At 46.6% G+C, this 15,814-nt stretch overlaps 1 protein-coding gene across 1 annotated transcript in view; it reads left to right on the top strand.

Annotated features, from left to right (window-relative positions):
* LOC309577741 (maestro heat-like repeat-containing protein family member 1) overlaps positions 1–15,814 on the top strand; it is a gene marked incomplete at both ends in the record, with an annotated part of 65,006 nt that overhangs the window by 39,277 nt on the left and 9,915 nt on the right. Inside the window, 2 exons of the mRNA XM_082289957.1 lie at positions 7,088–7,192; positions 13,244–13,379. Coding sequence (XP_082146083.1) covers positions 7,088–7,192; positions 13,244–13,379 — 241 coding nt within the window. The remainder of the gene's footprint in view (positions 1–7,087; positions 7,193–13,243; positions 13,380–15,814) is intronic.

The following is a 15,814-nucleotide window of genomic DNA, read 5'->3' as shown; positions in this document are numbered from 1 at the left end:
GGAATGGGATGGGAATTGTGGGAATTCTGGGAATTCTGGGAATGGGAATGAGATGGGAATGGGAATTCCGGGATTGGGAATTCTGGGAATTTCTGCGATTTTGGAGGATTTGGGGAATGGAATTGGGAATGGGATGGGAATTCTGGGAATTCTGGGAATGGGATGGGAATGGGAATTCTGAAAATTTTGGGAATTCCAGGAATGGGAATTGTGGGAAATCTGGGAATGGGATGTGATGGGAATTCTGGGAATTTTGGGAATGGGAATGGCATGGGATGGGAATTCTGGGAATGGGATTTCTGGGAATTCTGGGAATGGGGATGGGAATTCTGGGAATTTTGGGAATGGGATGGGAATTCTGGGAATGGAATTGGGAATGGGAATGGGAATTCTGGGAATTCTGGGAATGGGAATTGTGGGAATTTTGGGAATTCTGGGAATGGGAATTGGGAATGTGATGGGATGGGAATTGGGACTTCTGGGAATTTTCTGGGATTTTTTTGGGAAATTTGGGAATGGAATTGGGAATAGGATGGGAATTGTGGGAATTCTGGGAATTCTGGGGATTTGGGGAATTTTGGGAATGGGATTGGAATTGGGAACTTTGGGAATTTGGGGAATTTTTTGGAATTTTTGGGAATTTTGGGAATTCTGGGAATGGGATGGGAATTCTGGGGATTTTAGGAATTGTGGGAATTTTGGGCATGGGACTGGAATTGGGAATTCTGGGAATTTTGGGAATTGTGGGAATGGGAATTCTGGGAATTTTGGGAATGGGAATGAGATGGGAATGGGAATTCCAGGATTGGGAATTCTGGGAATTCTGGGAATCCTGAGAATGGGAATTCTGGGAATTCTGGAGATGGGATGGGGATGGGAATTCTGGGAATGGGAATTTTGGGAAATCTGGGAATTCTGGGAATTCGGGAGATTTTGGGAATTGTGGGAATTTGGGGAATGGGGACGGAATTGGGAATTCTGGGAATTTTGAGGATTTGGGGAATGGCAATTCTGGGAATTCGGGGAATGGGAATTCTGGGAATTTCGGGAATTCCAGGAATGGGAATTGTGGGAATTCCGGGAATGGAAATGGGAATTGGGAATGGGATGGGATGGGAATTGGGAATTCTGGGAATTTCTGGGATTTTGGGGAATTTCGGGAATGGAATTGGGAATGGGATGGGAATTCTGGAAATTCTGGGAATGGGAATGGGACGGGATGGGAATTGGGAATTCTGGGAATTTCTGGGAATGGGGATGGGAATTCTGGGAATTCTGGGAATGGGAATTCTGGGAATTCTGGGAACGAGAATGGGATTGGAATTGGGAATTCTGGGAATTTTGGGAATTCCAGGAATGGGAATTGTGGGAAATCTGGGAATGGGATGTGATGGGAATTCTGGGAATTTTGGGAATGGGAATGGGATGGGATGGGAATTGGGAATTCTGGGAATTTCTGGGAATTCTGGGAATTTTGGGAATGGAATTGGGAATGGGAATGGGAATTTTGGGAATTTTGGGAATTTTGGGAATGGGATTGGGAATGGGAACGGAAATTCTGGGAATTCTGGGAATGGGAATGGGATGGGGATTTTGGGAATTTTAGAAATTGTGGGAATTTTGGGCATGGGACTGGAATTGGGAATTCTGGGAATTTGGGGAATGGGAATTTTGGGAATGGGAATTCTGGGAATGAAATGGGATGGGAATTCTGGGAATTTTGGGAATTCTGGGAATGGGAATGAGATGGGAATGGGAATTCCGGGATTGGGAATTCTGGGAATTTCTGTGATTTTTGTGGATTTTGGGAATGGAATTGGGAATGGGATGGGAATTCTGGGAATTCTGGGAATGGGATGGGAATGGGAATTCTGAAAATTTTGGGAATTCCAGGAATGGGAATTGTGGGAAATCTGGGAATGGGAGGTGATGGGAATTCTGGGAATTTTGGGAATGGGAATGGGAATGGGAACGGAAATTCTGGGAATTCTGGGAATGGGAACTGGGAATGTGATGGGATGGGAATTGGGACTTCTGGGAATTTTCTGGGATTTTTTTGGGAAATCTGGGAATGGAATTGGGAATGGGATGGGAATTGTGGGAATTCTGGGAATTCTGGGAATGGGAATGAGATGGGAATGGGAATTCCGGGATTGGGAATTCTGGGAATTTCTGCGATTTTGGAGGATTTGGGGAATGGAATTGGGAATGGGATGGGAATTCTGGGAATTCTGGGAATGGGATGGGAATGGGAATTCTGAAAATTTTGGGAATTCCAGGAATGGGAATTGTGGGAAATCTGGGAATGGGATGTGATGGGAATTCTGGGAATTTTGGGAATGGAATGGGAATTTTGGGAATGGGAATGGGATGGGAATGGGAATTCTGGGAATGGGATTTCTGGGAATTCTGGGAATGGGGATGGGAATTCTGGGAATTTTGGGCATGGGATGGGAATTCTGGGAATTTCGGGAATGGGAATGGAAATTCTGGGAATTCTGGGAATGGGAACTGGGAATGTGATGGGATGGGAATTGGGACTTCTGGGAATTTTCTGGGATTTTTTTGGGAAATCTGGGAATGGAATTGGGAATAGGATGGGAATTGTGGGAATTCTGGGAATTTTGGGAATGGGAATGGGATGGGAATCCTGGGAATTTTAGAAATTGTGGGAATTTTGGGAATGGGACTGGAATTGGGAATTCTGGGAATTTGGGGAATGGGAATTTTGGGAATGGGAATTCTGGGAATGAAATGGGATGGGAATTCCGGGATTGGGAATTCTGGGAATTTCTGCGATTTTTGGGGATTTGGGGAATGGAATTGGGAATGGGATGGGAATTCTGGGAATTCTGGGAATGGGATGGGAATGGGAATTCTGAAAATTTTGGGAATTCCAGGAATGGGAATTATGGGAAATCTGGGAATGGGATGTGATGGGAATTCTGGGAATTTTGGGAATGGGAATGGGATGGGATGGGAATTCTGGGAATGGGATTTCTGGGAATTCTGGGAATGGGGATGGGAATTCTGGGAATTTTGGGCATGGGATGGGAATTCTGGGAATTCTGGGAATGGAATTGGGAATGGGAATGGGAATTCTGGGAATTCTGGGAATTCTGGGAATGGGAATTGTGGGAATTTTGGGAATTCTGGGAATGGGAACTGGGAATGTGATGGGATGGGAATTGGGACTTCTGGGAATTTTCTGGGATTTTTTTGGGAAATTTGGGAATGGAATTGGGAATAGGATGGGAATTGTGGGAATTCTGGGAATGGGAATGGGATGGGAATTCTGGGAATTTTAGAAATTGTGGGAATTTTGGGCATGGGACTGGAATTGGGAATTTTGGGAATTTGGGGAATGGGAATTTGGGGAATGGGAATTCTGGGAATGAAATGGGATGGGAATTCTGGGAATTTTGGGAATTCTGGGAATGGGAATGAGATGGGAATGGGAATTCCGGGATTGGGAATTCTGGGAATTTCTGCGATTTTGGAGGATTTGGGGAATGGAATTGGGAATGGGATGGGAATTCTGGGAATTCTGGGAATGGGATGGGAATGGGAATTCTGAAAATTTTGGGAATTCCAGGAATGGGAATTGTGGGAAATCTGGGAATGGGATGTGATGGGAATTCTGGGAATTTTGGGAATGGAATTGGGAATGGGATGGGAATTCTGGGAATGGGATTTCTGGGAATTCTGGGAATGGGGATGGGAATTCTGGGAATTTTGGGAATGGGATGGGAATTCTGGGAATGGAATTGGGAATGGGAATGGGAATTCTGGGAATTCTGGGAATGGGAATTGTGGGAATTTTGGGAATTCTGGGAATGGGAATTGGGAATGTGATGGGATGGGAATTGGGACTTCTGGGAATTTTCTGGGATTTTTTTGGGAAATTTGGGAATGGAATTGGGAATAGGATGGGAATTGTGGGAATTCTGGGAATTCTGGGGATTTGGGGAATTTTGGGAATGGGATTGGAATTGGGAACTTTGGGAATTTGGGGAATTTTTTGGAATTTTTGGGAATTTTGGGAATTCTGGGAATGGGATGGGAATTCTGGGGATTTTAGGAATTGTGGGAATTTTGGGCATGGGACTGGAATTGGGAATTGTGGGAATTTTGGGAATTCTGGGAATGGGAACTGGGAATGTGATGGGATGGGAATTGGGACTTCTGGGAATTTTCTGGGATTTTTTTGGGAAATCTGGGAATGGAATTGGGAATGGGATGGGAATTGTGGGAATTCTGGGAATTCTGGGAATGGGAATGAGATGGGAATGGGAATTCCGGGATTGGGAATTCTGGGAATTTCTGCGATTTTTGGGGATTTGGGGAATGGAATTGGAAATGGGATGGGAATTCTGGGAATTCTGGGAATGGGATGGGAATGGGAATTCTGAAAATTTTGGGAATTCCAGGAATGGGAATTATGGGAAATCTGGGAATGGGATGTGATGGGAATTCTGGGAATTTTGGGAATGGAATTGGGAATGGGATGGGAATTCTGGGAATGGGATTTCTGGGAATTCTGGGAATGGGGATGGGAATTCTGGGAATTTTGGGAATGGGATGGGAATTCTGGGAATGGAATTGGGAATGGGAATGGGAATTCTGGGAATTCTGGGAATGGGAATTGTGGGAATTTTGGGAATTCTGGGAATGGGAATTGGGAATGTGATGGGATGGGAATTGGGACTTCTGGGAATTTTCTGGGATTTTTTTGGGAAATTTGGGAATGGAATTGGGAATAGGATGGGAATTGTGGGAATTCTGGGAATTCTGGGGATTTGGGGAATTTTGGGAATGGGATTGGAATTGGGAACTTTGGGAATTTGGGGAATTTTTTGGAATTTTTGGGAATTTTGGGAATTCTGGGAATGGGATGGGAATTCTGGGGATTTTAGGAATTGTGGGAATTTTGGGCATGGGACTGGAATTGGGAATTCTGGGAATTTTGGGAATTGTGGGAATGGGAATTCTGGGAATTTTGGGAATGGGAATGAGATGGGAATGGGAATTCCAGGATTGGGAATTCTGGGAATTCTGGGAATCCTGAGAATGGGAATTCTGGGAATTCTGGAGATGGGATGGGGATGGGAATTCTGGGAATGGGAATTTTGGGAAATCTGGGAATTCTGGGAATTCGGGAGATTTTGGGAATTGTGGGAATTTGGGGAATGGGGACGGAATTGGGAATTCTGGGAATTTTGAGGATTTGGGGAATGGCAATTCTGGGAATTCGGGGAATGGGAATTCTGGGAATTTCGGGAATTCCAGGAATGGGAATTGTGGGAATTCCGGGAATGGAAATGGGAATTGGGAATGGGATGGGATGGGAATTGGGAATTCTGGGAATTTCTGGGATTTTGGGGAATTTCGGGAATGGAATTGGGAATGGGATGGGAATTCTGGAAATTCTGGGAATGGGAATGGGACGGGATGGGAATTGGGAATTCTGGGAATTTCTGGGAATGGGGATGGGAATTCTGGGAATTCTGGGAATGGGAATTCTGGGAATTCTGGGAACGAGAATGGGATTGGAATTGGGAATTCTGGGAATTTTGGGAATTCCAGGAATGGGAATTGTGGGAAATCTGGGAATGGGATGTGATGGGAATTCTGGGAATTTTGGGAATGGGAATGGGATGGGATGGGAATTGGGAATTCTGGGAATTTCTGGGAATTCTGGGAATTTTGGGAATGGAATTGGGAATGGGAATGGGAATTTTGGGAATTTTGGGAATTTTGGGAATGGGATTGGGAATGGGAACGGAAATTCTGGGAATTCTGGGAATGGGAATGGGATGGGGATTTTGGGAATTTTAGAAATTGTGGGAATTTTGGGCATGGGACTGGAATTGGGAATTCTGGGAATTTGGGGAATGGGAATTTTGGGAATGGGAATTCTGGGAATGAAATGGGATGGGAATTCTGGGAATTTTGGGAATTCTGGGAATGGGAATGAGATGGGAATGGGAATTCCGGGATTGGGAATTCTGGGAATTTCTGTGATTTTTGTGGATTTTGGGAATGGAATTGGGAATGGGATGGGAATTCTGGGAATTCTGGGAATGGGATGGGAATGGGAATTCTGAAAATTTTGGGAATTCCAGGAATGGGAATTGTGGGAAATCTGGGAATGGGAGGTGATGGGAATTCTGGGAATTTTGGGAATGGGAATGGGAATGGGAACGGAAATTCTGGGAATTCTGGGAATGGGAACTGGGAATGTGATGGGATGGGAATTGGGACTTCTGGGAATTTTCTGGGATTTTTTTGGGAAATCTGGGAATGGAATTGGGAATGGGATGGGAATTGTGGGAATTCTGGGAATTCTGGGAATGGGAATGAGATGGGAATGGGAATTCCGGGATTGGGAATTCTGGGAATTTCTGCGATTTTGGGGGATTTTGGGAATGGAATTGGGAATGGGATGGGAATTCTGGGAATTCTGGGAATGGGATGGGAATGGGAATTCTGAAAATTTTGGGAATTCCAGGAATGGGAATTGTGGGAAATCTGGGAATGGGATGTGATGGGAATTCTGGGAATTTTGGGAATGGAATTGGGAATGGGATGGGAATTCTGGGAATGGGATTTCTGGGAATTCTGGGAATGGGGATGGGAATTCTGGGAATTCTGGGAATGGGAATTCTGGGAATTCTGGGAACGAGAATGGGATTGGAATTGGGAATTCCGGGAATTTTGGGAATTCCAGGAATGGGAATTGTGGGAAATCTGGGAATGGGATGGGATGGGAAATCCAGGAATTTTGGGAATGGGAATGGCATGGGATGGGAATTGGGAATTCTTGGAATTTCTGGGAATTCTGGGAGTTTTGGGAATGGAATTGGGAATAGGAATGGAAATTCTGGGAATTCTGGGAATGGGAATTGTGGGAATTCTGGGAATTCTGGGAATTCTGGGAATGGCAATGGGATGGGAATCCTGGGGATTTTAGAAATTGTGGGAATTTTGGGCATGGGACTGGAATTGGGAATTGGGATCCCCATCCCGCCGGATCCAAGGTTGGTTGCCAGGCTCGGCAATTCCAGGATTTTCCCCCCGTTCCCAGCATTTAGGGCCCTGGATCAAGTCCCCGCGGGAGCGGGAGCGGCAGCGCGCCGTGGCCCTCGCCTCTTCCCTGCTGGAATTCTTCCTGGAAGAGCTGCACGTCAGCGTGAGTGCACTTCCCAGAATTCCCGGAATTCCCACAATTCCCAGCATTCCTATTCCCGGAATCCCCACAATTCCCAGCATTCCCATTCCCGCCATTCTCATTCCCATTCGTGGAATTCCTAGCTCATTCCCAGAATTTTCAATCGCAGCATACCCATCCCAGTCCCAGAATTCCCAGAATTCCCAGAATTCCCAGAATTCCCATTGCCGCAATTCTCATCCCATTCCTTTCCCGGAATTTCCATTCCCAGAATTCCCAGAATTCCCGGAATTCCCATTCCCAGAATTCCCATCCCATTCCATCCCATTCATGGAATTCCCAGATTTCCCACAATTCCCAGAATTCCCATCCCATTCCATCCCATTCATGGAATTCCCAGATTTCCCACAATTCCCAGCATTCCCATCCCATTCCATCCCATTCATGGAATTCCCAGATTTCCCACAATTCCCAGAATTCCCATCCTATTCCATCCCATTCCCAGCATTCCCATTCCCAGAATTCTCAAAATTCCCATTCCTGGAATTCCCAGAATTCTCGAAATTCCCATTCCCAGAATTCCCAGAATTCCCAGAATTCCCATCCCATTCTCAGGATTCCCAGAATTCCCATTCTTGGAATTCCCATTCCCACAATTCCCATTCCCAGGATTCTCAAAATTCCCAGAATTCCCATTCCCATTCCCACAATTCCCATTCCCAGAATTCCCAAAATTCCCATTCCCGTCTCTACTATTCCCATTCCCATTCCATCCCCACAATCCCCAAATCCCCCAAATCCCCCAAATCCCCAAATCCCCAAATCCCCAAATCCCCCCAATCCCCAAATCCCCCAATCCCCAAATCCCCAAATCCCCAAATCCCCCCAATCCCCAAATCCCCCAAATCCCCCAAACCCCCAAACCCCCAAATCCCCCAAATCCCCAAACCCCAAATCCCCAAATCCCCCAAATCCCCAAATCCCCAAATCCCCCAAATCCCCCAAATCCCCCAAATCCCCAAATCCCCAAACCCCCAAATCCCCAAATCCCCAAATCCCCCAAATCCCCCAATCCCCAAATCCCCCAATCCCCAAATCCCCAAATCCCCACAATCCCCAAATCCCCAAATCCCCAAATCCCCCAATCCCCAAATCCCCAAATCCCCCAAATCCCCAAATCCCCAAATCCCCAAATCCCCCAAATCCCCCAAATCCCCAAATCCCCAAACCCCCAAATCCCCAAATCCCCAAATCCCCAAATCCCCAAATCCCCCAAATCCCCACAATCCCCAAATCCCCCAATCCCCAAATCCCCAAATCCCCCAAATCCCCAAATCCCCAAATCCCCCAAGTCCCCAAATCCCCAAATCCCCAAATCCCCAAATCCCCCCAAATCCCCAAATCCCCAAATCCCCCAAATCCCCCAAATCCCCAAATCCCCAAACCCCCAAATCCCCAAATCCCCAAATCCCCCAAATCCCCCAATCCCCAAATCCCCCAATCCCCAAATCCCCAAATCCCCACAATCCCCAAATCCCCAAATCCCCAAATCCCCCAATCCCCAAATCCCCAATTCCCCAAATCCCCAAATCCCCAAATCCCCAAATCCCCCAAATCCCCAAATCCCCCAAATCCCCAAATCCCCAAATCCCCCAAGTCCCCAAATCCCCAAATCCCCAAATCCCCAAATCCCCCCAAATCCCCAAATCCCCAAATCCCCCAAATCCCCCAAATCCCCAAATCCCCCAAATCCCCAAATCCCCCAAATCCCCAATTCCCCCAAATCCCCAAATCCCCAAATCCCCAAATCCCCCAAATCCCCCCAAATCCCCAAACCCCCAAATCCCCCAATCCCCAAACCCCCAAATCCCCAAATCCCCAAATCCCCCAAATCCCCCAAATCCCCAAATCCCCAAATCCCCCAAATCCCCAAATCCCCCAAATCCCCCAAATCCCCAAATCCCCAAATCCCCCAAATCCCCAAATCCCCAAATCCCCCAAATCCCCAAACCCCCAAATCCCCCAAATCCCCCAAATCCCCAAATCCCCAAATCCCCCAAATCCCCCAAATCCCCCAATCCCCAAATCCCCAAATCCCCAAATCCCCCAAATCCCCAAATCCCCAAATCCCCAAATCCCCCAATCCCCAAATCCCCAAATCCCCAAATCCCCCAAATCCCCAAATCCCCAAATCCCCAAATCCCCAAATCCCCCAAATCCCCCAAATCCCCAAATCCCCAAACCCCCAAATCCCCCCAATCCCCAAATCCCCAAATCCCCAAATCCCCCAAATCCCCAAATCCCCAAATCCCCAAATCCCCAAATCCCCCAAATCCCCCAAATCCCCAAATCCCCAAACCCCCAAATCCCCCCAATCCCCAAATCCCCAAATCCCCAAATCCCCCAAATCCCCAAATCCCCAAATCCCCAAATCCCCAAATGCCCAAATCCCCCAAATCCCCCAAATCCCCAAATCCCCAAATCCCCAAATCCCCAAATCCCCCAAATCCCCCAAATCCCCAAATCCCCAAATCCCCCAAATCCCCAAATCCCCAAATCCCCAAATCCCCCCAATCCCCCAAATCCCCAAATCCCCAAATCCCCAAATCCCCCAAATCCCCCAAATCCCCCAAATCCCCAAATCCCCCAAATCCCCAAATCCCCAAATCCCCCAAATCCCCAAATCCCCAAACCCCCAAATCCCCAAATCCCCAAATCCCCAAACCCCCAAATCCCCAAACCCCCAAATCCCCAAATCCCCAAATCCCCCAAATCCCCCAAATCCCCAAATCCCCCAATCCCCCAATCCCCAAATCCCCCAAATCCCCAAATCCCCAAATCCCCCAAATCCCCAAACCCCCAAATCCCCAAATCCCCAAATCCCCCAAATCCCCAAATCCCCCAAATCCCCAAATCCCCAAATCCCCAAATCCCCAAATCCCCCAAACCCCCAAATCCCCAAATCCCCCAAACCCCCAAATCCCCAAATCCCCAAATCCCCCAAATCCCCAAATCCCCAAACCCCCAAATCCCCAAATCCCCAAACCCCCAATTCCCCAAATCCCCAAATCCCCAAATCCCCCAAATCCCCAAATCCCCAAACCCCCAAATCCCCAAATCCCCAAATCCCCAAATCCCCAAACCCCCAAATCCCCAAATCCCCCAAATCCCCAAATCCCCAAACCCCCAAATCCCCCAAATCCCCAATCCCCAAATCCCCAAACCCCCAAATCCCCAAATCCCCAAATCCCCAAATCCCCAAATCCCCAAATCCCCCAAATCCCCAAATCTCCCAAATCCCCAAACCCCCAAATCCCCAAATCCCCAAATCCCCCAAATCCCCAAATCCCCCAAATCCCGAAATCCCCAAATCCCCCAAATCCCCAAACCCCCAAATCCCCAAATCCCCAAATCCCCAAATCCCCAAATCCCCCAAATCCCCAAATCCCCAAATCCCCAAATCCCCCAAATCCCCCAAATCCCCAAATCCCCAAATCCCCCAATCCCCAAATCCCCCAAATCCCCAAATCCCCAAATCCCCCAAATCCCCAAATCCCCAAATCCCCAAATCCCCAAATCCCCAAATCCCCCAAATCCCCAAATCCCCAAATCCCCCAAATCCCCAAATCCCCCAAACCCCCAAATCCCCCAAATCCCCAAATCCCCAAATCCCCAAATCCCCCAAACCCCAAATCCCCCCAATCCCCAAATCCCCCAAATCCCCCAAATCCCCAAATCCCCAAATCCCCCAATCCCCAAATCCCCCAAATCCCCAAATCCCCAAATCCCCCAAATCCCCAAATCCCCAAATCCCCAAATCCCCAAATCCCCAAATCCCCCAAATCCCCAAATCCCCAAATCCCCCAAATCCCCAAATCCCCCAAACCCCCAAATCCCCCAAATCCCCAAATCCCCCAAATCCCCAAATCCCCCCAATCCCCAAATCCCCAAATCCCCCAAATCCCCAAATCCCCCAAACCCCCAAATCCCCCAAATCCCCAAATCCCCCAAATCCCCAAATCCCCCCAATCCCCAAATCCCCAAATCCCCCAAATCCCCAAATCCCCCAAACCCCCAAATCCCCCAAATCCCCAAATCCCCCAAACCCCCAAATCCCCCAAATCCCCAAATCCCCCAAATCCCCAAATCCCCCAAATCCCCAAATCCCCCAAACCCCAAATCCCCCAAATCCCCAAATCCCCAAATCCCCCAAATCCCCAAATCCCCAAATCCCCCAAATCCCCCAAATCCCCAAATCCCCCAAATCCCCCAAATCCCCCCAATCCCCAAATCCCCAAATCCCCAAATCCCCCAAATCCCCAAATCCCCCAAATCCCCAAAGCCCCAAATCCCCAAATCCCCAAACCCCCAAATCCCCAAACCCCCAAATCCCCAAATCCCCAAATCCCCCAAATCCCCCAAATCCCCAAATCCCCCAATCCCCCAATCCCCAAATCCCCCAAATCCCCAAATCCCCAAATCCCCCAAATCCCCAAACCCCCAAATCCCCAAATCCCCAAATCCCCCAAATCCCCAAATCCCCCAAATCCCCAAATCCCCAAACCCCCAAATCCCCAAATCCCCCAAATCCCCCAATCCCCAAATCCCCCAAATCCCCAAATCCCCAAATCCCCCAAATCCCCCAATCCCCAAATCCCCAAACCCCCAAATCCCCAAATCCCCCAAATCCCCAAACCCCCAAATCCCCAAATCCCCAAACCCCAAATCCCCAAATCCCCCAAATCCCCAAATCCCCAAATCCCCCAAATCCCCCAAATCCCCAAATCCCCAAACCCCCAAATCCCCCAAATCCCCCAAATCCCCAAATCCCCAAATCCCCCAAATCCCCCCAATCCCCAAATCCCCCAAATCCCCAAACCCCCAAATCCCCCAAATCCCCCAAATCCCCAAATCCCCAAATCCCCCAAATCCCCCAAATCCCCCAATCCCCAAATCCCCAAATCCCCAAATCCCCCAAATCCCCAAATCCCCAAATCCCCAAATCCCCCAATCCCCAAATCCCCAAATCCCCAAATCCCCAAATCCCCAAATCCCCACAATCCCCCAAATCCCCAAATCCCCAAATCCCCAAATCCCCAAATCCCCCAAACCCCCAAATCCCCAAATCCCCCAAACCCCCAAATCCCCAAATCCCCAAATCCCCAAATCCCCAAATCCCCAAATCCCCAAATCCCCAAATCCCCACAATCCCCCAAATCCCCAAATCCCCAAATCCCCAAATCCCCCAAATCCCCCAAATCCCCCAAATCCCCAAATCCCCCAAATCCCCAAATCCCCAAATCCCCCAAATCCCCCAAATCCCCAAATCCCCAAACCCCCAAATCCCCAAATCCCCAAATCCCCAAACCCCCAAATCCCCAAACCCCCAAATCCCCAAATCCCCAAATCCCCCAAATCCCCCAAATCCCCAAATCCCCCAATCCCCCAATCCCCAAATCCCCCAAATCCCCAAATCCCCAAATCCCCCAAATCCCCAAACCCCCAAATCCCCAAATCCCCAAATCCCCCAAATCCCCAAATCCCCCAAATCCCCAAATCCCCAAATCCCCAAATCCCCAAATCCCCCAAACCCCCAAATCCCCAAATCCCCCAAACCCCCAAATCCCCAAATCCCCAAATCCCCCAAATCCCCAAATCCCCAAACCCCCAAATCCCCAAATCCCCAAACCCCCAATTCCCCAAATCCCCAAATCCCCAAATCCCCAAATCCCCAAATCCCCAAATCCCCAAACCCCCAATTCCCCAATTCCCCAAATCCCCAAATCCCCAAATCCCCAAATCCCCAAACCCCCAAATCCCCAAATCCCCAAATCCCCCAAATCCCCCAATCCCCAAATCCCCAAATCCCCAAACCCCCGAAATCCCCAAATCCCCAAATCCCCAAATCCCCAAATCCCCCAAATCCCCAAATCCCCAAATCCCCAAATCCCCCAAATCCCCAAATCCCCAAACCCCCAAATCCCCCAAATCCCCAAATCCCCAATCCCAAATCCCCAATCCCGAATTCCCCAATCCCCAATTCCCAATTCCCGCCTTTCTCTCCCCTTCCAGGCCCTGTCTCAGTTCCCGGCCTCGCCCTCGCTCCTGGCCCTGCTGGCCCCGCGCTGCTCGGACTCCGCTGCCGGCGTGGGCGCCGCCGCCCTGGACTGCGTGGGGGCCGTGCTGCGCATCGAGCAGCGCTGCCAAGGTGGCCCTTCCCGGCGTGTGGGGCTTCCGGGCACTTTGGGGATGTTTGGGGAATTTTTGGGGAATTTTTTGGGATTTTTTTGGGATTTTTTGCGATTTTTTTTGCTTTTTTTTTGGATTTTTTTTGGATTTTTTTTGAATTTTTTTTGAATTTTTTTTGAATTTTTTTGGATTTTTTTTTGATTTTTGGGCGTGTTTTTGAGGGATTTTTTGGGGGATTTTGAGCGATTTTTTTGGGATTTTTTGGGAATATTTTGGGATTTTTTCGGGAATTTTTGGGATTTTTTGGGGGTTTTTTGGGATTTTTTTTTATTTTTTAGGGATTTTTTGGGATTTTTAGGGGATTTTTTAGGATTTTTTGGGGGGATTTTTTGGGGATTTTGGGGTTTTTTTAGGGATTTTTTTTTGATTTTTTGGGGATTTTTTGGGGATATTTTGGGATATTTGGGGAATATTTTGGGATTTTTTTGGGATTTTTTGGGATTTTTTGGGGGTTTTTTGGGATTTTTTTTTTATTTTTTAGGGATTTTTTGGGATTTTTAGGGGATTTTTTAGGATTTTTTTGGGGGATTTTTTGGGGATTTTGGGGTTTTTTTAGGGATTTTTTTTGGATTTTTTGGGATTTTTTGGGGATTTTTGGGGATCTTTTTGGGAATTTTTTTTTGATTTTTTGGGGATTTTTTGGGATTTTTAGGGGATTTTTTAGGATTTTTTGGGGGGATTTTTTGGGGATTTTTGGGAGGATTTTTTGGGAGTTTTTTGAAATTTTTTTAGGGATTTTTTGGGATTTTTTGGGGATGTTTTGGGGATTTCTTTGGGGATTTTTGGGGATGTTTTGGGGTGTTCTGGGCGCCGCCGCCCTGGACTGCGTGGGGGCCGTGCTGCGCATCGAGCAGCGCTGCCAAGGTGGCCCTTCCCGGCGTGTGGGGCTTCCGGGCACTTTGGGGATGTTTGGGGAATTTTTGGGGAATTTTTTGGGATTTTTTTGAATTTTTTTTGGATTTTTTTTTGATTTTTTTTGAATTTTTTTTGAATTTTTTTTGAATTTTTTTTGAATTTTTTTTGAATTTTTTTTGGATTTTTTGGGATTTTTTTTTGATTTTTGGGCGTGTTTTTGAGAAATTTTTTTTGGGATTTTGAGGGATTTTGAGGGATTTTTTGGGAATATTTTGGGATTTTTTCGGGATTTTTTGGGATTTTTTGGGGATTTTTGGGGTTTTTTTGGGATTTTTTTTTTATTTCTAAGGGATTTTCTGGGATTTTTAGGGGATTTTTTAGGATTTTTGGGGGGGATTTTTTGGGGATTTTGGGGGTTTTTTAGGGATTTTTTTGGGATTTTTTGGGGATTTTTTTGGGATTTTTTGGGATATTTTGGGAATATTTTGGGATTTTTTCGGGATTTTTTGGGATTTTTTGGGGATTTTTGGGGATTTTTTGGGGAATTTTTTTGGATTTTTTTGGGGATTTTTGGGGATTTTTAGGGGATTTTTTAGGATTTTTTCGGGGGATTTTTTGGGGATTTTGGGGTTTTTTTAGGGATTTTTTTTGGATTTTTTGGGGATCTTTGGGAATATTTTGGGATTTTTTGGGGATGTTTTGGGGATTTCTTTGGGGATTTTTTGGGATTTTTTGGGATTTTTTGGGCGATTTTTTGGGGATTTTTGGGATTTTTGGGGATTTTTTTGGGGTTTTTTGGGGGATTTTTTGAGGGATTTTTGGGGATATTTTGGGAATTTTTAGGAGATTTTGGGAATATTTTGGGATTTTTTCGGGATTTTTGGGGATTTTTTGGGGATTTTTTTAGCGATATTTTGGGGATTTGGGGGAGGATTTTTTGGGAATTTTTTTGGAATTTTTTTTTGAATTTTTAAAAATTTTTTTTAAATTTTTTTTGAGTTTTGGGCGTATTTTTGAGGGGATTTTTTCGGATTTTTTATGGGATTTTTTTGGGACTTTTTGGTGATTTTTTGGGTATATTTTGGGATATTTTTCGGGATTTTTTGGGATTTTTGGGGAGTTTTTCGGGATTTTTTTAGCGATTTTTTAGGGAATTTTTGGGGGTTTTTTGGGATTTTTTTGGATTTTTTGGGGATTTTTTTGGATTTTTTGGGGGATTTTTTTGGGATTTTTGGGGTTTTTTAGGGATTTTTTTGGAATTTTTTTAGGGATTTTTTGGGGGATTTTTGGGGGATTTTTTTGGATTTTTTTGATTTTTTTTAATTTTAGGGTTTTTTGGGGGATTTTTTGGGTTTTTTTGGGATTTTTTTGGGATTTTTAGGAGATTCTTTGGGATTTTTTGGGAATGTTTGGGGATTTTTTGGGGGGATTTTTGGGGAATTTTTGGGGGATGTTTTGGGGGATTTTGGGGGGGATTTTTTTGGAATTTTTGGGGGGAAATTTTTTGGATTTTTGGGGGATTTAGGGGGGATTTGGGGG

Source organism: Coloeus monedula, assembly GCF_965178545.1.
Source record: "Coloeus monedula genome assembly, chromosome: 1".
NCBI lineage: Eukaryota > Metazoa > Chordata > Aves > Passeriformes > Corvidae > Coloeus > Coloeus monedula.
This window is presented reverse-complemented; position numbering and strand designations above follow the sequence as displayed.